Below are 24,044 nucleotides of genomic sequence, written 5' to 3'. Positions count from 1 at the left end.
CTCTCATTTTACATTTCTGTGTACTTGCTAGTAATGTTTCCCCACTTCAGATTGTAAAATCTCTAAGGATAAGGATATTGTCTGTCTTATTTACTGACACCCAGCAACTAGCAAAAAGCTGGGCGCACGATAAACAATCTATTTGTTGAATGAATGTACTTTTAAACGAGGTCTTAAAAAGATGGATAGGAGTGCAAAAATAAAAAATAAAAATTGTATGCTAGACAGCAATGGCAGGAAGGTAAGACTAGGAAGATGGCTTGGAGCCTAATGGTGAAGATTCCGTAAATTTGGATAGGTGGCAGTATAAGGGTGGATTAAATATTTGGTAGGACGAGGATGGGAAAATATAAAGACTGGCAAGGCAGGTTACTATACTAATCCAGCTGGAAGGCAGCTCTTCTCCATTCCTGCTGGCAGTTACAGCCACTTGCTCTGGACTGTCACAGCCCTTTTCACATTCCTTTATGTTTCACCATCTTAGTGTGGGGACCTGGGCTCCAGAAGGACTTAGGCTGGAACCGGGTCTTGTTTACAAGTCTAGCATCTGCTAAATGCAGCATTTCTCACCAAGCATTTGACGGCTGAACTAACGGAAACAATCAGTTTAGTGGTTAGAGGACAGGGTTTGGAGAATTCTGAGTTCAAACAGAGACTCAAAACTTATTAGCTAGGACCTTGCTTTATCTCTCACAGGTTTCCTTTACTCCTTATTTTATTTTCCATGACCATTTATCCCCCCTATCCCCTCTTCCACCTCCACCCACCTCACAGGTTTCCTTTAAACCATTAAAAGATTTACCCGGAGTCCCGGTGTGGCTCAGTGGTTCAGCCTCAAACTATGAAACAGGTCACGATGGGATTCTTATGGGGCACCTGCCTGGCTAGCGCGCTGGGGGGATGCCGGGGGAGGAGGGCGGGTGGCAGCCCATCCATGATTCTCTTTCATCATTGATGTTTCTATCTCTCCCTCTCCTTTCCTCTCTGAAATCAATAAATATATTTTTAAAAAGTTTTCTTAATTACATATATAAAAAAAGATTTACCAGAGGTGAAGGGCTTGGCAAAGTCCTGACAGCGCTCAATCATTATTATTATTATTAATTGCCAATTCACAGGCACAATCGGTCTCTCTGGTCCTTAGGCTCTCCTGCCAACTCCCCCCCTCCCCCACGCCACACACACACACACGGGGCCCAACAGGATGCCTACGGGGTATTGCTGTCCCGGGTGATTATCCCGGTCCTGCTATCGCTACAAAGGCACCAGGCAAAAATGGCGACCTCTAACCCATAAGAGGGCGTCCATTACCGGTCATGGTAGCGATATACACGACAGGCGGAGTCGGCTAGAAACAACTAGGTCAGGGTTCCTAAAGCTTGTAGAAGGCGCCGAGGCTGCCCAGACTTCAGCCAACACCAGCGGGGAAAAGCCGAAGCGGCGGACCTCAGCCACAGCCCGGTCCTGCGACCACGTGCCCCAGGCCGATCTACGCCTGCGCGGCTCAGGCGCGCGCCCGCCGGCCGGAAGAGCCGCGCGTTTCCGGGTTGGAGGCGGGGAGCGGTGCCGGAAGTACTCGGGGAGGGCCGAGCAGTCGGACCGGCTGCCGAGACGATCGCTTCACTGGGGCAGTCTCCGCAAATCATGGGGAGATAGACCTGCTGCCTGTGAGTCTTGGGCCCTGGCAGTGGAGGAAGAAGAGCGGGAGGAGGGAGTCAGTACCCAGACCCACAGTGGGTCAGCGTCTGAAGAGGCAGATTGTGGCGGAGACGGGACTGTGAGGAATCAGGCTCTTGGGACGGGACTTGAGGGGATCGGGGATCGGAGAAGAGGCGGCTGCAGGGACCCGGGCTCCAGACGGGACGTAGGGAACGGGGACAGATGTGAGTTCTCCGGCCCCTGAGGGAAAGCAGTCTAAGGGGGACAGGACTGTGAGGACCCGCGCTCCTAAGCGGAGAGGGGTCGGAACGGAACCGGGCGTGAGGACCCGGGCTCCTGAGAGGCAAAAGCGGAGCTGTGAGGACTTGGACTCCTAAGAGGCAGAAGCGGGACCGACAGTGAAGACCCGTGCGCCTGCGGACTCAGAAACAGAGCAGCAAAGCCTTAGATCGTTGAGGGGCGGAAAAAGTAAGAGAACGTTTGGGTTTGGGAGGAACAGGAGCGGCCAGTGAAGTCGGGCTTCCCTGGGTACAGGATCGGGGCTTGGAGGCTCCGGAGGAGCTGAGGGAACACAACTGTGAGGACCCGAACTTCTCAGAGCGGAGAGGTTCGGGGGCCCTGGCTGTAAGAACAGCCTCTAAGGGAAAAGGAGAGAGTTTGGAAAAGGTAGAGTGATCCATTCCCCACCCCTCGTATTCTCTGAGCCCAGCGTGCTGAAGGATGTGTTCGTGGGAAGACGACTCCTTCGCTCTGCCTACTTGGCTTTTGCCAGGCTTTTCTCGTATCAGATTCTTAATCTAGGAAGCCCACATGCAAGCATCTTCGTTGTCTGCATCAGTCTTGCGAAACTCTGATGTGAAGTTGAAGCAGTTTGAACTCAGTTATATACTTGACAAGTGCTTTAAATTCCATTCCACTCAACCCTGATCTCAGAGATGGAAGGAAGGGCCCGAAAGATAATCTTTTTAAAAAATATTCCTATTTGACATGTAAAGAGGGCTTAGGATCACAGTGAAGCAGTTTTGATTAGGTCATGATTTTGGAGCAGTACCCTCCTGTACATAGCAAATAGGAAATGCTAGGTTACTATCCCTTGAAAACATGCTTCTGGAATCTATCTGCTCTAACTTCAAACCTCAGAGGGAATTTTCCCAGATTTTACTACTTTATTTTTAGTCTTGTTACTGTATTGACATTGATACAGTGAATGTCACTACCAGTTAAGACACCTTTGAATGAAGCTCATCCCTCCCCCCAAAATATGTCATAAGCCATTTAGAAAGTTGCAGATACATAAGCTGTACCCTGTATTTTTAGCATAAGCACTCACTGGAGATGGCTGCTTTTAGATAAGGTTGGCAGGGAGACTTGGACCAATATCACTTCTCTTCTTCAACAGTATCTTGGACTGAAACCTACTCAGGCTAACCAGGCACCATCATAAAAGCACTTTCAAGTATTATGCCATTTAATTACCACTTACAGCCCCACATGTTAGATATTGTTAGTCCCATTGTACAGATAAGGAAATTGGCTCAGAGAGGTTAAGTACCTTGCCTGAAATCACAAGGACTAAGTGGTCCAGCCCCAGTCAAACCCAGTTTTGTGTTTGACTAAAAATTTTTTCTACTTTTCTAAGTGGATTCCTCTTCGTGTCTGAGTTTGCCCATCATCAAAATAGAAGGAATAGTTATACAAAGCATATCATCGAATGAAAGCACCCTTCCTCCTTAAGACTCAGTATCAAGTACTATAACTTATTAGGGTACTTATGTAGTGTGGTATTTAAGATTGAAATCCCTGTGTTTTAATCTGTATTATTTTTTGTTTTTATCTTTTTTTCCTTTTTAAATTTGTGTGCTTTTAAAGAAGCATAGATATTCAATGTAGAAAAACAGGACCTGAATAGAACTTTTTGGGAGGCCAACAAAGGCCAATTTGAATCAAGGGCTTAAACTTTACAATTGTAAAGTGAACTTTACAATTGTAACATGAACTAGATGATTGGGGAAATTGGGCTAACTTAGTTGAAACTATTTTTTTCCCAGTGAGTTAGCCTGTGCTATTTGCAAGTGCCTATACTATATGTCAGTGATCAAAAGTTACACCAAATTATAAGATTAATTAATGATAATAAAAGGCTAATATGCAAATCTACTGAACAGTGGAACAACCGGTCGCCATGATGCGCACTGGCCACCAGGGGGCAGACACTCGACGCAGGAGCTGCCCCCTGGTGGTCAGTGCAGCTGCTCAGCCAGAAGCCAAGCTCACAGCTGGCGAGCACAGTGGCAATAGCGGGGATGGGGGGGCTCCCCTGCCTACACAGCAGTGCTAAGAATGTCTGACTGACAGCTTAGGCCCGCTCCCAGAGGGCTCCTGCACTGCGAGAGGGTGCAGGCTGGGCTGAGGGACACCACCCCCTCCCCCATCCCCTATGCACAAATTTCGTGCACTGGGCCTCTAGTAAGATTAATAAGCATGCCCATGCCACCATTTCAAGCAAGGTACTTAATGGTTCAATGATAATTTATTACTGGGTTAATATCCTCATCTGTATTTATAAAATGTACTTATTTCACTCATTGGTGGCTCTAGTATTGATTGAGTTATTATAATAGGATTTCAAAGTACCTGATCAGAAAATCATTGTATTAGTGCAGATATGAACGTAGAACATATTACTTTTGACCAGAGGTTTTTGTGGAAAGCCCCAAAATACTTTGCAGGGGACATATCAACAGTACTTACAGTCTGCACAGTAAAACAGGAATGTTGGAGGCAGAAGACAAACTTTGAACTCTGTACATATAGCTTAATTTAAAATCTTACACACTAATTGTTAGAGCTAGAATGGACTTTAGAATTTGCCCGTAGAAACTCTGGTCACAGGGAGCTCAACTCAGTGGCAGAAGTAGGATGGTATCCAGCACCTCATATAAGTCTCCTTGTAACCATTTGCCACTACTGTTTTATTTCAATCCACTTCCTTTTTCTAATGTCTGTAGTCATAAAATAGTTATAGGATGCCTTTTAGTTTTAACACTCTGATCTTTATAACTAACATTTAGAAGAGGAGAGCATATATTAGCAAACATGTTTAAAACATGTTCTCCTTTGTAACACACACTTGAACTGCTTTAGATACATAAACTTACTGAATTCTCACAACAATCCCATAAGGTATACTTTATGATTAATTTCATTTTAGAGATGAGAAAATTGAAGCAGAAAGAGATTAGGTAAGTTGCTCAAGGACATAAAGTTAGTAGGTGTCAGAATTGGTACCTGAACCCAGACACGGTCATCAGAGTCCATGCCCTTGACCACTGTACTGTACTGCCTTTGTATTAAGTCAAAACCACCTAAATAGGATCAAACTAGTCCAAAAACTGGTGAGGGAAAACCTATATTTCTCTTGCTCTCCAGTCTCACAGACTGCAATTAATTGATTCCTTCTGGTTCATTTAGGCTGGGAAATCTGAGCTCATTTGGTTACATCTAGAAGCCAGTGAGGAAATAAACAACCAAGTAGAAAACCCAGTCATTAAGTCAAGTCATGCACTACAGTAATAGGGCTTTTCTGCTATCAGGCTGATAGTCCCCTTGTCTCCGTATTTTGTTTAAATAGTAACTTTCTAAACATTTCTAAGGTAAAATGGTGTAAAACCCAATTTGGCCTTCTATTCTATTTTCTTCATTAAAAAAAAAATTCTATTAATGGAACAGATGGCAGAGAGAAGGCTAGGTCTTTTTTTTTTTCCTCCAGGAGGAGGCCAGGTCTTGTGACTACTGCAAAGTCAACACTGGTTTCCTACCTTCTGAAAAATCAGATCCGTTTAATAGAATAAGAGCATTGCAATTGGATTTCTGTTTAAGGAACAAAGTTGCTAAAAGCAAAAATAGGGCTTTCGATCCTCAGTCGATTAACAACAGTTTAAATGTGATGGGTTACTTGCAGCCATATAATCTTGTTTTGATAAAATTATTAACTGCCTTTCAAAGTAGATTACTGGGGCATGGACTTTTCTGGACTTTGTGAATCCCATAGCACGTGATTTCCGCATAATAGGTGCTAGTAAGGGTTTACTATTTTAATTGTTCTCTCAAACTCTCCCAGAGTTAATGCCTGTTTTTACACAGCAGTACATCCCTATCTCTTGGCATTTTAAGGACATGAGAGTAAGAAATTTGAGTAGCCCAGAGGCAATCATGGTACATTACATAATGGAATTCAGATTATTATCGGTCACTTCATTCCATTATACTTGGTCAACCTCATCCACATTGGCCTTGATGAAAGTTGTCAGTAAACAGATCATTTGGGGAGCCATTGGCCATTCTGATCAGGTTGTGATACTTTGTTTTTTAAATTTATGTACCATAAAATTCTCCCTTTGGGGGGTATGGTTCTGTGAGTTGTAACAAGTGCATATTGTCATGTGAGCACCATAGCACTCTGGTTACCTCTCAGTTTCACCACCCCAAAAATTTCCCTCATGCTGCTCCTTTGTAGATAAACCCTCTCCCACCCAAATCCCTGGCAACAACTGATCTGCTCTCCATCCATATAACTTTGCCTTTTCCAGAGTGTCAGATAAATGAAATAATACATTAAGTAACCTTTTGAGTCTTGTGTCTTTCACTTAGCATAATACATTTGAGATTATCCATGTTGTTGCATGTATCAGTAGTTCTTCCTTTCTATTGCTGAGTTGTATTCCATTGTATAGATAAACCTGGTTTGTTTATCCATTCTCCAGTTGAAGGACATCTATCTGGATTGTTCCAGTTTTTAGCAATTATGAATAATGTTGCTATGAACATTCATATACTGATTTTTGTGTAAATACCATAAATTTTCATTTCTCTACAGTAAATACCTAGAGTGGGATTGCTGGGTCATATCCTATATAATAAAAGCCTAATATGCTGAGGGTCCAGTCGGCTGGTTGGCCATTCAACCAATCAAAGCATAATATGCTAATGATATGCTAAGGCCACTCAACCGCTTGCTGTGACGTGCACTGACCACCAGGGGGCAGACACTCCAACCAGTAGGTTAGCTTGCTGCTGGGGTCCGGCTGATAGGGACTGAGCGAGATGGGCTGGACACACCCTGGAGCCCTCCCGCGGTCCCTCCCTGGCTGGCCAACTTCCTGCATCCCTCCCCGGCCCTGATCGTGCACTGGTGGGGTCCCTCAGCCTGGCCTGCACCCTCTTGCAATCCCTGCTGAGGGGCCTCCCTCCAAGTGCATGAATTTCGTGCACCAGGCCTCTAGTTATTATATATTTAACTATAAGGAGCTGCCAAACTTTTCCAAATAGACTGTACCATTTTACATTCACAGCAGAAATGTTCATGGGTTCCCGTTGCTCCACATCCTCTCCAGCACTTGTTTGTTTATTTTTTTTATTTTAGCCATTCTAATAAGGATTTAGTGGTGTCTCATTGTGATTTTACTCTGCATTTCTCTAATGACTAATGATATTGAGCATCATTTTCTGTATTTATTTGCTATCTGTGTATCTTCTTTGGTGAAGGGTCTCTTCAGATCTTTTGCCCATTTTTTAATTGTATTTTTTGTTTTCTTATTGTTGGATTTTTTTGTTTAAATTTCTTTATTGATTAAGGTATCACATATTTGTCCTCATCCCCCCATTCCCATCCCAAACCCCTCCCCACGCATGCCCCCACCCCCCTGTTGTCCTTGACCACTGGTTAGGCTCATATGGATGCACACAAGTCCTTTGGTTGATCTCACCCTCCCCAACCCTCCCTCTGAGGTCCGACGGTCTGATCCATGCCTCCTTGTCTCTGGGTTTGTTCTTGTTCATCAGTCTATGTTGTTCATCATTATTGTTGGATTTTAAGAGTTCTTTGTATACCCTGGTTACAAGTTCTTTGTCAGATACATGTTTTCTTTTCTTTTGCAGAGCAGAAGTTTTACACAAAACTTAAGTCCACTTTTGTTTAAGTAATACATTTTCAAACATTTCAAAGGTAAAAGGGTACTTAAGACATTCTGGCCTTCTACTCTCCTATTTTCTTCATTAAAATAAAAATTTGTTAATGGAACAGATGCCCAGAGAAGGGCAGGTCTCCTAACTACTTTATTGGTTTAGGTCCACTTTATCAGTTTCTTTCTTTTGTGAATTGTGCTTTTGGTGTTGTGTCTAAGAACTACCAGACCCAAAGTCAGGAAAATTTTCTCCTAAATTTTCTTCTAAAATTCTTATACTTTTACATTATTACATCTAAATCTATGATCAGTTTTGAATTTATTTTTGTAAAAGTGTGAGATGTAGGTCAAGGTTCATTTTTCTGTTTACCACTATATTTTTTGTTGTATTTTAAAAATAGGGATCATGCCCGACCTATGTGGCTCAGTGGTTGAGCGTCAAACTATGAAGCAGGAGATCACGGTTCAATTCCTGGTCAGGTCACATGCTCAGGTTGTGGGCTCAATCCCTAGTAGGGGGTGTGCAGGAGGCAGCCGATCAATGATTATCTCTCATTGTTGATGTTTCTATCTCTCTATCCTTCTCCCTTCCTCTCTGAAATCAATAAAAACATACTTTTTAAAGATAAAATAAAAATAGAGATCAGTATTACCTGTTTCTTCAGAGGAAATAAACCAAATAATAATTTTTTAAAATCTTTCTCATAGGTACCATATATGCACATAGTACAGGATTTAGGGTAAACAATGAAAAGTAAGTCTTCTCCCACCGTGGTCCCATAGGCCACCCAGATACTGCCATTCCTCCACCTCCCCGGGCACCCACTTTTATCCGTTTCTTATGTATCTTTCCGGGAATAATTTATGTGTTTATAATTGTGTGTCAATATGTTTTTTAATAAGTGATAGCAAATTATTCTCACTATTCTATACCTTGCATTCTCATTGAACAATGTTTATTGGAGATAATTTCATGAGCATCCTCTCATTTTTTTTAAAGTTTTTATTATTCTAGTTTTTTGTTTTTTAATTGATTTCAGAGAGGAAGGGAGAGGGAGAGATTGAAACATCAATGATGAGAGAGAATCATTGATTGGTTGCCTCTTGCATGCCCCCTACTGGGGATTGAGCCCGCAACTCAGGCATGTGCCCCTGACCGGAATCGAACCTGAGACCCTTCAGTCTGCAGGCTGACATTCTATCCACTGAGCCAAACCAGCCTGGGCTCATTTTTAAAATATATTTTTATTGATTTCAGAGAAGAAGGGAGAGGAAGAGAGACATAGAAACTTCAATGATGAGAGAGAATCATTGATCACCTTCCTCCTGCACGCCTCCCACTAGGGACCGAGCCCGCAACCCAGGCACGTGCCCTGACTGGAATTTAAATGGTGACCTCCTGGTTCATAGGTCTACGCTCAACCACTGAGCCATGCCAGCTGGGCTAGACATTTAGATTTTTATGTAATTGAACATAGCAGTAATTTCTTTTATGGCTCCTGAGTTTTGGGTTATCTTAAAACTTTGAGGTATCTACAGATACTCTTGAGAATTTTTTTCCTAATTTTTAAAAAGTGAGGTAATTTTAGATTTATATGCAGTTGCAAGAAATAATGCAGAGAGATCCCTTGTACACTTTGCCCAGTTTTCCCCAATGGTAACATTTTGCAAAACTGTTATGTAATATGACAACCGGATATTGACATTGATACAACCTAGCCATTTTACTCAGATTTCCCCAGTCTTAGTTATACACTTTGTGTGTGTGTGTATATGTGCATTATCTCATACAATTTAATCACTCTTCATTTATTCATCACTACAGTCAAGATACTGAGCAAATCCATTACCACAAGGGTCCCTGGTATTGCCCTTTTATGACCATTCCCACTTCCCTCTCACCCAGCCTCTGACAACCTCACTAATCTGTCCTCTATTTCTAAAATTTTGTCATTTCAAAAATGTTCTATGTAAGTGGATACATACAATATATACTCTTTTTGGATTGGCTTTTGCTCTGCGTAATTCTCTGAAGGTTTATCCAAGTTGTTTATATAAATAGTTTGGTTCTTTTTAAAAACATATATATTTTTATTGATTTCAGAGAGGAAGGGAGAGAGAGTTAGAAACATCAATGAGGAGAGAGAATCATTGATCGGCTGCCTCCTGCACGCCCCCTCCTGGAGATCAAGCCCACAGCAACCCAGGCATGTGCCCTGACCAGGAATCTAACCATGACCTCCTGGTTCATAGGAAGACACTCAACCACTGAGCCACACCAGCCTGGCTAGTTTGGTTCTTTTTATTGCTAAGTAATAGTCTATGGCATGATGTACCACAGTTGGTTTAACCATTTGCCTGTTGAGAGACATGTAAGCTGATTTCAGTTTTTGGCTATTACAAATGAAGCTACTAGGAACATTTACGTACAAGTTTTTGTGTGAACATAAGTTTTCACTTCTCTAGAATAAATGCATAGGACTGCAATTGCTTAGTCATATGGTAGTTGCGTGTTTAGTTTTTAAAAAAATAAACTTTATTAAGGTATAATTTGCATACAGTAAAATGTAGGCATTGTAAATTTATGGTTCTGTGAATTTTGATAAATGTATGCAGCTATGTAAGTGTCACCCCACTCAAGATATAGAACTTTATATCACCTTAGAAACTTCCCTCATGCCCCTCTTCAGTCAGTCCCTGCCCTGTCTATCAGTAGAGATTAGTTTTATTAGTAACTAGAGGCCCGATGCACGAAATTCGTGCAAGAATAGGCCTTCTTCCCCTGGCTGCTGGCACTAGCTTCCCTCAGGCACCCGAGACCCATGCTTCCCTCTCAGCCCCGGCTTCGTTTGGAAGGTTATCTGGAAGGACATCCGGTCTAATTAGCATATTATGCTTTTATTATAGATAGAATTTCATACAAATGGAATCATGCAGTATTTTTTCTTTTGAGACTGGCATTTTCCCCCACTTAAATATTTTAAGATTCATCTCTGTTGTTTTGTGATTTAGTAATTTTTTTGTGTTTTATAAAGTAAATTATTTCTTAGAAAAGTTTTAGAAAAATTGCAAAAATATAGTACCTAATACCCAATTTCTTCATCATTAGCACTTACATTAGCATGGTACATTTGTTGTAATTAACTAAAGTCTATAATTTATTCAGATTTCATTTTACTCCTAATGTCTTTCTCTATCCCAGGATTCCATCCAGGATACCACATTACATTTAGTCTTCATGTATATTTAGGCTACTCCAACAGTACATGCTTAGATTTTTAAGAAACTGCAAAGTATTTATTTATTTTTTTTATTTTAGAGAGAGTGAGAGAGAGAAACATTGATCAGTTGCCTCCCATATGTGCCCCAACCGGGGATCAAACCCGCAACCTCATTTTAGTTTTAACTTGCCTTTCTTTAATGACCAATGATGTTGAACATCTTTTCACGTACTTATTTGTCATCTATATATCCTCTTTGATGAAATGTCTGGTCCATTTTCTAATCAAATTACCTTTTTGTTACACTGTTGAGTTTTGAGAGTTCTTTATACATTCTATTTGGAAATGTAGTTTGTAAATATTTTCTCCCAGTCTGAAGCAGAAAGTACCAAACCCTAAACATACAATAGTTTTTCCTATACATACTTTCCTATGCTAAAGTATAATTTATTAATTAGACACAATAAGACATTAAAAACAATAACTAATAAATAGGACAATTATAATAAAAACTATGTGAATGTGGTCACTCTCTCAAAATATCTTTTTGTACTGTACTTATTTCCTTCTTGTGATGGTGTGAGATGAGTTGATGATACAATGCATATGTGATGAGATGAGGTGAGGTGAATGACATAAGCACGGACATAGCATTAGGCTGCCATAGGGTAACTTGAACACAAGCACTGTGATACTGTAACAGTTGATCTTATAACCCGGATGACTACCAAGTGAGTAAGTGCAGGTAGCATATACACTGTGGATATGCTGGACAAGGGGATAATTCACGACCTAGGTACAATTGAGTGGGGTTGCACGAGACTTCATCACACTACGCAGAAGGGCAGGTAATTTAAAACGTACGAATTGCTTATTTCTGGAACTTTCCACTTAATATTTTCAGACTGTGGTTGACTGAAAGTGGAAAGTGAAACCTTGGGTAAGGGGCGATGGGAGAACTGTATTACTACTATGTTAACAATCTTTTCCTAACATGATTCTTCCCCTGGTAGCATTTCTGGGCAAGGGAGAAGGCATGGACTGTCAGTGATACTGATACTCTGCTGCCCCCCTCAGCCGGCTCTTGACCAACAAGTTTCTCTTGATCATTTAACCAGTGCAGTTAGTTGCTTTTATTAAGGGTAAGCCAGGGGAAGGTGTCATATCAAAGGGGTGCGGTGGGGAAGAACTCAGCAATAGGGGCAACAGTAGAACAGATGCAAATATTCATTCAGGTTGCTAAGCATTACCAAGTTCTGAAACCATTGCCATGATTTCTGCAAGTTAAAATTCCACCATTTTGGCTAATTATGGTATTTCATATGCTGCTAGTTTATCCCTAACAATAGAGCATTCATTTTATAGGAAGAGAGTCTATGTTATTATAATCATTAATCAATTTAAAAAGTTGTATATGAAAGAGATGGAGATGTTTTTCTTGGTGCCCAGAAGGGATAAGAGATGTTTCTCCGCATACAGTTTGCCTGGTTCCTGGTTGATGACGGTGTGCCAGGCCGTGGGACTGGAATGGTTCTGTGGCAAGGGTGGTGCTTGATGTTAGTTGTTCATTTACAGGTAGCTTTTGAAAATGGCTGCCTCTCATTTCACCGGGCTCACAGCTGTTGCTGATGTAATTAAAGATCTAGACACTCAGATAGCTGTAAGTAAGTTCTTTGAAGCCACTGTGAAAGGAACATGGTGAATGTGCTTCTGATCTTGGTGACACAACAGCTGATGTCACCTCCTGGCTCTAAAATTTAGGAGTCCCAGCTACTCCAGGCTAGGGACTCTGCATGTACTTAAAGACTGCTAACACTCAGAGAAAGTTTGCTCTTGATGACAAAAAAGATTTTCACAATTGCTAAAAATTGTGTTTACTAGGTATAGCCCTGACATAGAATTAAGCATGTTTTGAAATGCCAAAATGAACTAATCTGTTTTCTGAAGTTTTGTGGTTGGGTTTTAAGTATGTGACTGTGCCATGATTTATTTGAAGTTAACATTATTTGATGCTCAAAAATAATGCATGTAGTACTTAACCATGTATTCTATTTTTACAAAGTCTTCAGAAATGTCTTGCTCATTCTAGTTTATTTTTGCACATGAGATTCCTCGTTTCATTTACTTTCTTATTTCAATTTTGTGGACTATTTCATTAAGCTTTTGGAGAAGAGATGGTTTCTAAATATCAGGTGAGAGCAATGAATATTCTTCATTCCCTCCATTTTTAATGTGCAGGTATCAAATAGTCACTATTCCTGATATACTGAAGACTTTTCAAAGTCTGGTAGATCTCCTATTATTTTACTTTCAAAACTCATCCTTTATTACAGGTCTTCTGGAGCTAATCTTTGTGTTTGCCTTCCACAGTTGATTGGTCTTGGTCCTCATACCTCCAGGAAGAAACAGGATCTCGACAAGCTCTATGAGCTGAAGTCCAAAGCTCGGCAGATTATGAACCAGTTTGGCCCCTCAGCCCTCATCAACCTGTCCAATTTCTCATCCATAAAACCGGAACCAGCCAGCACCCCTCCACAAGGTTCCATGGCCAATAGCACTACGGTGGTAAAAATACCAGGCACGCCTGGGTCTGGAGGGCGTCTGAGCCCTGAAAACAATCAGGTATAATCCTCTTTATTTTTTGCTCTCTGTAGTCTTTTCTTATTTGAACCAGTAATGCTTTGAGTAATCCATCTCAGATGCTGCCTCTTCCTCTCGCTGAAAAAGGTCTTTTCCCTCCTTGGACTTCTGAAGTTCTATATTGGCCCAGCCGGTGTGGCTCAGTGGTTGAACCAGGAAGCCGTGGTTCAGTTCCTGGTCAGGGCACATGCCCGGGTTATGGGCTGGATCCCCAATGTGGGGTGCGTAGGAAGCAGCCAATCAATGATTCTGTCTCATCACTGATGCTTCTATCTCTCCCTTCCTCTCCCTTCCTCTCTGAAATCAATAAAAATATATTTAAAGAAAAATAAATAAATAAAATAAAATAGAGGAAGTACCATGAGCCAAGCAGGTAGGAAGAAGGGTGGAAGAGCCTGTCCAAAGCAGAGGCACTGTATGGTTTGTGGTGGCCAGAAAATGGCACATTAGTTACTGTAGAGGGAAGTGAGGCACCGTGAGAAAAAGAGATGAGGCTGAAATAAACTGACAGATGTTGGCCTCTCTTCCAAACTGCTCTTTCTGCCTTTCCCTAGGCTACTTCTGTCTTTTTTGTTGTTGTTGTCAATCCTCACCTGAGGATATTTTTCCATTGATCTTTTAGAGAGAGTGGAAGAGAGAGGGAAAGACGGAGAGAAACATTGATGTGAGAGAAACACATCAATTGGTTGCCCCTGACCAGGGCCCAGGCTGGGGAGGAGCCTGCAACCAAGGTACGTGCCCTTGACCAGAATGGAACCCGGGACCCTTTGGTCCGCAGGCCAACACTCTATCCACTGAGCCAAACTGGCTAGGGCGGAGGCTACTTCTGTCTTGAGAGTGTAATCTTACAGCAATGTCACCAGGTAGGCCAGACTGTTAACTCTTTGGAAAGCAGAAAACTAAACCAATGAATTTGCAACCTTTCTGCATCATAGCATAACGAGTCCTTTTGCTTGTTGCCTTGATACCTGGCTGAAAAATCTTCTCCTAATTAACTTTAGGTGTTGACCAAGAAGAAATTACAAGACTTAGTAAGAGAAGTGGATCCTAATGAGCAATTGGATGAAGATGTAGAGGAGGTAAGAAGGGACTGGGTACCACAGAGGGTGTGGCCCTGAGAGCTAGAATATAATAGTGGTGAAGAGCACAGACTTTAGAGGCAGGCAGATCTGAATTTGCATCTTGGCTCTGCCAGTTAACAGCTTTGTAGCTGTGGATAAGTTACTTAGGCTTTCTGAGACTCAGCTTCCTCCTGTGTTGGTAGGGTATGACATTATTTATCTACATGGTTATTATGAGGGTCCCATGGAATAATTATACAAGACACTTTATACTTAACAGCTGCTGCTACTTTTGCCTGTCAAAAAGGACATAGTCTGCTTCTCATAGGCAATCACAATAGTTTTAGTTGTTCTTAGATTATTCCTCCGTATTTCTAAGTAATATACTTAAACATATACTCTTTGACTCATTAATTATTTTAAGATTTAAAAAAAATATTTTTAATTACTTTTTTAGAGAGAGAGGAATGTAGAGGGAGAGAGAGAGCTTGCACACCCCCTACTGGGTATCAGGCCCAGAACCCAGGCATATGCTCTGACCTGGAATCAAACTAGGACCCCTCAGTTCATGGGATGACGCTCAACAAACTGAGCCACTCTGGCCAGGCTTAAAAGATTTTTCAATTGATTTTGAGAGAGAGAGAGAGAGAGAGAGAGAGAAAGAGAGAGAGCAAACATCAGTGTGAAAGTGAAACATTGATTGGCTGCCTCCTGCAAGTCCCCCACTGAGAATCAAGCCTGCAACCCATGCATGTTCCCTGATCAGGACTCAGACTGGCAACCTTTCTTTTGATGGTGCATGGGATGATGCCCAACTAACTAAGCCACATCAGCCAGGGCTGATTCATTAATTTTATAATAGTCTATTGACTTCCTATTGTGGTAGATGACAATTTTAGAGTCTTTTTCCTATTCTCAATTTTTATATGTACTTTAGTATATCTCTTTTTTTTCATCTGTTGTGCTGTTTTTGGAGGCTTCTTTTACTCTAGAAACTTCTGTGCCTTAAAGCTGGGGTGATTTTGTATATTTTTTGGGATGTTTTTGTTTTGCCTTTGCTGAGTAATATGTAATGATAGAGAAAGAAAATGCAGGTTATAAAAACAGTATAACTCCATTGTTTGTTTTAACCAGAGGGAAAATATTTGCCTTTTTTGTATATGTGTGGCCATTTGGAACAGCACCTTTATTGAGATGTAAATCCTGTACCACAAAATTCATCCATTTGAAATCTATAATTCGGTAGGTTTTACTATATTGAGAGTTGTGCAACTGTCAACACAATCAATTTTGGAACATTTTCATCATCCCTAAAAGAAACCCATACCCATTAGCAGTCATTTCCCATTTTTACTCAGCCCCCACAGCCCTAGGCAACCAACTACCAATATATTTTCTATCTTTGTAGATTCACCTATTCTGGACATTTCAAATATATGGAATCATAATACTTGGTCTTTTGTGACTACCTTCTTTCACTTAGCATAATGAGTCTAAAGTTCATCCATGTTGTAGAGGGCATTATTACTTCATTCCTTATTATGGCTGAATAAATATTTCATTATATGGATACTAGAGGCCTGGTGCACGGATTTGTGCACCAGTGGGGTCCCTCAGCCTAGCCTAACCCGCTCTCCAACATGCCCCGAGGGCTCCTGGATTGAGAGAGGGCAGTTCTTGGGTGACACACCCCGGAATCGGGCTCCCTCCTCTTTGGTTCTGGGTGCGTCACCTGAGAACCGGAGTTGCCAAGTCACCGCAGTTCAGCAGCTCCTGCATTGAGCATCTGCCCCCTGGTGGTCAGTGCACATCATAGCTACTCGCCGATTGGCTGGTCGGCCGGTCACTTAGGCTGTTATATAAATAGATACCACCTTTTGTTTATCTATTCATCAATTGATGGACATTTGGGTTGTGTCCACTTTTTGGCTATTATGAATAAAGTTTGCCATGAACATTCATGTGCAACCTTTTTTGTTTTTTGCCTCTTTTTAAAAAGTTTCTGTACAACTTTTTGTGTGAACATATGTTTTCAATTCTCTTGGGTATATACCTAGGGGTAGAATTGCTAATTCATATGGTAATTTTGTTCCTTTAAGGACTATCTAACTGTTTTTCCAGAGTGCTTCACCCTTTTACATTCCCACCAACAGTGTATGAGCAGTTCATTTTCTTATATTAGGTGTTTTTTGTGTGTTTTTTTTATCTTTTTTTTTAATACATTTTATTGATTTTTTACAGAGAGGAAGGGAGAGAGATAGAGAGCCAGAAACATCGATGAGAGAGAAACATCGACCAGCTGCCTCCTGCACACCCCCTACCGGGGATGTGCCCGCAACCAATGTACATGCCCTTGACCGGAATCGAACCTGGGACCTTTCAGTCCGCAGACTGACGCTCTATCCACTGAGCCAAACCGGTTTCGGCTCTTATATTAGTTTTTGATAATTTCTTCTCTATTTTTGTTTCTTTCTGGGATGATAATTGGTGGGATATTGGATCTTCTGAATTGATCCTCTTAGATTTTTTGGTCTTTTTACTCCTATTTTTCATTGCTTTGTAATTCTAAGTTCTGCTTGCGGGGGAGATTTTCTTTAGTTTATCTTTTAATCCTTTTAACTTTTTTTTAAATATAAAAATTTTAGTTTCCACAAGTTGCTTCTTCTTGTTCACTGATTATTTTTTTTATTTTCCTAAGCCATTCTGTTCTTATTTTTTGGTTGTAATACCTTCTCTTATCTTTCTCTCTGAGGATATTAATTACATTTTTTGACATTTTCTTCTTTTCCCTGCATTGTCTGTTTCCTCTGGGTTCCTTTTCCCCCCCTTTGGTCTGTTTTCTGTATTTTCTTTTTTGTGTTAGAGACTTTCTTCAAATTTCTGCTAATCCTAGCTATCCATCCTAATATATAAAAAGCCAGGGGCCGTCACAACCGAAACAACTGGACTGATGACCGAACACAGGCTGCATGGGGTGACCAGGCTGGCAGGGGGGTTAGTGAGGGATGACCAAACGACTGAACAGCAGACTGCATGGGGCGACCAGGCAAGCAGAGGGGGGCAGTTGGGGGCGACCAGGCCGGCGGCGGGGGGCAGTTGGGGGTAACCAGGCTGGCGGAGGGGGCAGTTGGGGGTAACCATGCTGGCAGGGAGAGGCAATTGGGGGTGACCAGGCTGGCGGGGGGGTAGTTGGGGGTGACCAGGCTGGCGGGGGGGGTGGGGCAGTTAGGAGTGACCAGGCTGGCGGCAGGGGGGGGAATTGGGGGCAACAGGCTGGCGGGGGGGTAAGATGGTGGCAACCAGGCCGGCAGGGGGAGCATTTATGGGTGATCGGGCTGGCAGGCAGAGGCGGTGAGGGGTGATCAGGCTGGTAGTGGGGGCAGTTAGGGGTGATCAGGCAGGCAGGCAGGTGAGCAGTTAGGAGCCAGTGGTTCTGGATTGTGAGAGGGATGTCCAACTGTTGGTTTAGGCCCGACCCATAGTCGGACATCCCCTGAGGGGTTCCGGATTGGAGAGGGCGCAGGCTGGGCTGAGGGGACCACCCCCCCATGCATGAATTTCTTGCACCAGGCCTCTAGTTCTTAAATAATGAGCCATTAAAAATCTGATTTGAATCAGAACTTATTGGCTTTGTCCAATAATGTGCTGGTAAATGTTTAACAACCAGCTCTGTGAAGAAAATGACCCTGATTTTCAGCATTTTCAGATTTCTGGGGCGTAAAATTCCCACTATGCCCTATGTTAAGTTATCAACATATTGTTGCTGAATGCAAATTGGTAAAAGTGCAAAAATTGACTTTCATGAGCTCATCTCAGCTGGCTCTAGGGTACCATTGGCTCCACTTCAGAATAATTGGTCCACAAATCGACCTTTTATTAGGGGCTTCCTAAATATCAGTATCTGTAAATCTCTCCTCTGGAGTCATTTAGTATCTCTAGAGAAAAATCCTCCAGACTTCTATCTGGAGGGCTTATCCCTAGCTCCTAACATTCTGGAAGCAAGACAAGAGAAAGGGGCTGTGTCTCCTCTTGCTCTGCTATGTCTGGTATATTCTAATCCAGAGCCACATTCCCTTCATTTTCCATGGGGAATAAACCTACTGTGTTCTGGGTCAGGTAAGTGTGGCTGCTTTTGGAGTGCAGGGTCCAGTGGACTGCTCTGTGTATTGACATGTAACAATTCCCCAATTTTTAGTTCCATACCTCAGCCTAGTCTTCAATGATAAATGGAACTTCCAAATCCTGGTTCTCTTAGGGGTTGTGAAGGGAACATCAGTTTAATTCTCATTGGTGTCCTCTCTATAGGCACTTGTGTTGTAACTTCTGTATGCTAGTTCAGTTCTCCCTCTTCTGTTATCTCTACAGCAGAAATTTACTTTAAAAGTTTATTGGAATTTCTTTTCATTAGGTTTTCTCTCCCATTGAGGATTTATATGTCTTTTTCTTTACTATTATTTTCATGGATTTATTGAGGGAGAAGAGGTCATTTTTGGAGTTGACCTGCCATGTTTAATCATAAGTATTTCCTTTAGATGGTATCCATTTGGTTCCATAGGAAAGATGACAATGCATTAATGGCCCAGCAGAACAAGGAATGTCTACATCTATGATAGTAATTTCGTTTTAATTTTTGGTCAGCAAAGGAAGCTATTGATTTAAAATTTCAGTTTCTTCATGTAGATGTTTAGCTTCAGAATTCTGATTTTGTTCATCACACAGTCTAGGATTAATGTAATGAAGTGGAAAGAACCCAGGATTTGGACTCAGAACCTTGAGGTTGAAACCTGGTACCACTGCTTAGTAGTTACACATGGCCATGAGCAGGAAGTCTCCTTGAGTGTTAGCACCCCCTGCTGTAGGATCAGGGTAAAATTCATGCCCCATTTTTTTCACAGGATTATTATAAGGACTAGATAAGATAATGGAAATAAAAATGCTTTAAGAGACTGTGAGTGAGGGGTAATAATAATAATTAACTTTTGTTTTCCCACCTAATTCATAAGACGATACGGGGGTGAGGGATTGGGCTGGTTGATGCCTGCTGGGTAGAAAATCCAGAAAGCTCATTCTCAGGAAGGTGTGAGTTGCACTCCACCTGGTTAATGAGTTAATGTGTTTCTGTTGCCATCCTCACGCTTCCTCTCACCGTAGGCCAATGCTGACTTATAGGCCCTCTAATAGGAGCCTGACTGAATATGTGGTTCAGGCAGATACAGTTGTCCCAGCAACAGGAGCTTAACCTGCCAGTGACATGGTTCCTCTCTCCCACTTTTCCCCAGATGCTGCTGCAGATTGCTGATGATTTTATCGAGAGTGTAGTGACAGCAGCCTGCCAGCTTGCTCGGCATCGCAAGTCCAGCACCCTGGAGGTGAAGGATGTCCAGCTGCACCTAGGTATGTGGTCTCGTTTCTCCCTGAGGTGCCCCCATGATTCCTCCTTCAGGACCATCATGAAAAGTGTAGTTGGAGGAACCTTTGTGCCAGGATCAGACTTTCAGGCTCTGATATTTATGTATTCCCAGGCATTGGGTTTGCCACTATCTACCTGTGTCACCTTATCTTTCTTACTTAATTTCTCTTACAGTCCATTTCCTCATTTGTAAAGTGGAGATCATAATATCCTCCTTACAGGGTAATTGTGAGAATTATGAATTAGGTTTGTAAAATGACTGGCACAGGACCTGGCTCAAGGTAAGAGATTAGTAAATGTAGCTATTATATCTCCACCATTCAAAAAATGGTGTTTCCCTTCCAGTTTTTAGCTTATTTATGCATTTTTCCAAGAAAATTATAATCATAACGTGTATATAAATTTGTATTCTGCTTTTCTATATAATAGACACTAAATTTGAGCTTGGGTTTTTCTGGGAGTTACTCATCTAACACATTTATTTTTTTACATTTATAGTACTGTACATGTATTTTTTCTTCCTTAAGATTTTCTTGCCCTAGCCAGTTTGGCTCAGTAGATAGAGCGTCGGCCTGTGGACTGAAGAGGTCCCGGTTCGATTCCTGCCAAGGGCACATGCCTGGGTTGCTGGGCTCAATCCCCAGTAGGGGGCGTGCAGAAGGCAGCTGATCAATGATTCTCTCCCATCACTGATGTTTCTTTCTCTCTCTTTCCCTCTCCCTTCCTCTCTAAAATCAATAAAAATAATTTAAAAAAAAAAAGATTTTCTTATCTCTAGCTTACTTTATTTTAAGAATACAGTATACAATACATGTAACACAAAAAATTATGTTTATTAACTGTTTATGTTATCGGTAAGGCTTTTGGTCTACAGTAGACTATTAGTAAACTTTTTGGGAAGTCAAAAGTTATACATAGCCCTGGCAAGTTTTCTCAGTGGACAGCCCTCGGACCAAAGGGTCCCGGGTTCGATTCCGGGTCAAAGGCAAGTACCTCAGTTGCAGATTTGATAGGAGTAAGACAACTGAAAAATGACTCCCTTTCTGTGGAGCTGCATGGAAACCTTAGGACTCAGCACCCATGGCTTTGACCCATTTACTTTGCAAGAAAGTCAAACAGTATCCGTTAAACTTTGGGGCGCGACACGAGATTCCCCCATTTGTATTCCATAGAATCCCTCTGCAGGGTTACTGTTACTTAGCTTAGCCAATTGCTTAGATTCGTCCCCCCTAACCCATGTCTGAGGGTGACACTGCACCCTGACCCGGCCTGCCCAGTCCCTTATCTCTGTGCTGGCCTCTTCCTTGCAGAGCGCCAGTGGAACATGTGGATCCCAGGATTTGGCTCTGAAGAAATCCGACCCTACAAAAAAGCTTGCACCACAGAGGCTCACAAACAGGTGAGGAGTCATCAGAGCCCAGGGCAGCCACAGCTGATCCCTTGAGCTACCATTGCAGGTCACAGCTACCACCACTGCAGTTATCGCTCCCTCTCACAGCAGCAGAGCTCCATGGGAGATCAGTCAGATGTTTCCTTGATGATTAGCTGTTCCCACACCAGCGGGGTGGGGGGGAGTGTCTCTGGTTTGTCTCTCAGCTCTGATGGGCATTGCTTAAAGCTGTTGAATCTAGCTTCTTTAATATGGATGGAACCTTATGGATATAACTTGAACTTGCCCATATCCTTAATGAAGTCTTCCTGTGGTCCTGTGACTGAGGACAGGTTAAGGAAAGCAGAGATACGTGTACTTGTGGTGAGAGGTAGCACTCAGACTGCTCTGCCAGGCATTCTGATCTCCGTCCTAGCTTAACCTTTGTTCTCTGCCTCTCTTACCATGGAACTGAGGAGTCAGTGTGAGAATCTAACACCGCTTTTGCTGTGGAGCAAGTTGTCCCTGTCATTGGTCAGTCTCGTGGCAATGGTGGCCTCCCTTGACAAGGCTGTCATTCCTGTCTTAGTTTAACTGGCTACTCGGAATTGAAAAGTGAGCTTGCCCTGGCTGGTTTGGCTCAGTGGATAAAGCATCGCCCTGGGGACAGAAGGGTCCCAGGTTCGATTCCGGTCACGGGCACATGCCCAGGTTGTGGGCCTGATCCTCAGTAGGGGGCATACAGGAGGCATCCAATCAATTATTCTCTCTCATCATTGATGTTTCTATCTCTCTCCTTCTCCCTTCCTCTCTGAAATCAATAAAAATATATATATTTTTTAAAAAGTGAGCTTCATCTAAGCTTGACAGGCATCACTGGGAGCCTCTGTCCCTTGCTTTTCCATAGAGTGGATCTCTGGAGCAGGTATGTTTCCAGAGCTCACAGAGGAAGCCCTGCAAGGAAGCGGTCAATAGCCTGAATCGAAGGACCACAGTGTTCTTCAGAAAGGAGTCCTCCAGATAACAGATGGTCATTTGGTCTCAGTTCCCGAATTATCCACTTTTTAGCTATATATATATATTTACCAACAAATATAATGTTTGAACAATCTCTTGGTCAAAAAGAGTGAGCCGCCGAGACCGGTTTGGCTCAGTGGATAGAGCATCGGCCTGCAGACTCAAGGGTCCCAGGTTCGATTCCAGTCAAGGGCATGTACCTTGGTTGCAGGCAAATCCCCAGTAGGGGGTGTGCAAGAGGCAGCTGATCGATGTTTCTCTCTCATCGATGTTTCTAACTCTCTATCCCTCTCTCTTCCTCTCTGTAAAAAATCAATAAAATAAAATTTAAAAAAAGAATGACTCTTTATAAAAAAAAAAAAAAAAAAAAAAAAAAAAGAGTGAGCCAAGCAAACCAGTAATTTGGCCATGGCTGGTAGTAGTAAAATTTGAAGTCCATGATCTGACTATTTCCCTGATGGGTTGTGGTAGAAGTTGTTGGTGTCAGTTTCCTTCATTGCAGGTCATCAAGTGTGAAATGGCAGCAGGCTTGGAACAAAGGCCCCTTTTCTATGTCTCCACCATCAGAGAAGAGTTTGGGTGTGGGTGGGAAGCCTAGAAATCACCTGCTTTGATGGCTTTTCCCCTTAAGTCCCCAAAAGGCAAGAGCTGTCACCTTTTAACCTTTTTGCCATCCTGCTAGCCTGGCCCTGCAGATCGTCCTCAGATTAGGTGGAGCTTGCTGATGAGCTGCCCTACGCCTGTAGGTTCCCGCAGGCTCCAGGCTATGATATAGATCAGGGGTCCTCAAACTTTTTAAACAGGGGGCCAGTTCACTGTCCCTCAGACCGTTGGAGGGCCGGACTATAGTTTAAAAAAAACTAGGAACAAATTCCTATGCACACTGCACATATCTTATTTTGAAGTAAAAAAAAAACGGCAAAAACACCCGCATGTGGCCCGCGGGCCGTAGTTTGAGGACGCCTGATATAGATCGTGCTGCCTGCTAGCCACATGTGAACATCCCAGAAAGTTCCTGACACTAACCTGTGCATTGCTTCTTTCTCTCTCCTTTCAGAGAATGGCATTGATCCGGAAAACAACCAAGAAATAACACATGGAGAGATCAGGGAATGGACAACATTGTATTTGGAGATACTTGAGCTGAGACCTCAGCCATCTCACCTTTGGATTTTTTTTTTTTAATGCTTTACAGAGAAGCATATATTTTTTATTAACAGTGCAGCAATATCTATAATGACTGAGAGGATCTGCCAAAAGAATAAAGCCTCCTGCTCCCACTTTGGCCCCTTTTCCCTGCCGTCTCAAAGAGGAGCAATTTATCTTCCAGAGAAGATTTTATTTGTGGTTTATTATATAAGTGATTGAATATGGGACAAAGCAGTATCGTCTTGTTTGGTGAGACAGTATTAGCAGGATTGGTAGAGGTTTTTGTTTCCTTCTCCCTTCCTCTTTCCCCTGTACTTTGTAATGTCAGTGTTTATATGAATATGACTTTCATTTGCTTTTCCAGAATAAAAATGTTATTAATTGAGAGACACAGGCTGCATGGCTTACAGCCTTTGAAGTCCCAGAGGGAGTTAGGAGCAGCAGCAAGTCTGATGCAGCGCCCCAGTCAGCAGGTGGCAGCAGCGTTACCCGTTTCTGTGGTTAAGAAAAAACCGTGGGGTTTCCATTACTGTTCTCTAAGGAAGGCTACACCAT

The 24,044-nt window shown here is 42.3% G+C and overlaps 1 protein-coding gene across 4 annotated transcripts; it reads left to right on the top strand.

Moving 5' to 3' along the window:
- The first annotated feature begins 1,557 nt into the window (after positions 1-1,557).
- TAF12 (TATA-box binding protein associated factor 12) lies at positions 1,558-23,876 on the top strand. Of its 4 annotated transcripts, none has more exons than XM_008147983.3 (6): positions 1,558-1,667; positions 13,214-13,465; positions 14,485-14,562; positions 19,824-19,938; positions 21,265-21,353; positions 23,398-23,876. In XM_008147983.3, the coding sequence occupies exons 2-6, from the start codon at positions 13,298-13,300 to the stop codon at positions 23,431-23,433; spliced, it is 486 nt and encodes a 161-aa protein (XP_008146205.1). In that variant the 5' UTR covers positions 1,558-1,667; positions 13,214-13,297; the 3' UTR covers positions 23,434-23,876. The 4 variants fall into 4 exon arrangements, with proteins under 4 accessions (XP_008146205.1, XP_028010969.1, XP_054577563.1 ...); XM_028155168.2 differs by lacking the exon at positions 1,558-1,667 and adding an exon at positions 1,684-2,127; XM_054721588.1 differs by lacking the exon at positions 1,558-1,667 and adding an exon at positions 12,425-12,503.
- The last annotated feature ends 168 nt before the right edge of the window (positions 23,877-24,044 follow it).

Source organism: Eptesicus fuscus, chromosome 9 (assembly GCF_027574615.1).
Source record: "Eptesicus fuscus isolate TK198812 chromosome 9, DD_ASM_mEF_20220401, whole genome shotgun sequence".
In the NCBI taxonomy this organism is placed as follows: domain Eukaryota; kingdom Metazoa; phylum Chordata; class Mammalia; order Chiroptera; family Vespertilionidae; genus Eptesicus; species Eptesicus fuscus.
This window is presented reverse-complemented; position numbering and strand designations above follow the sequence as displayed.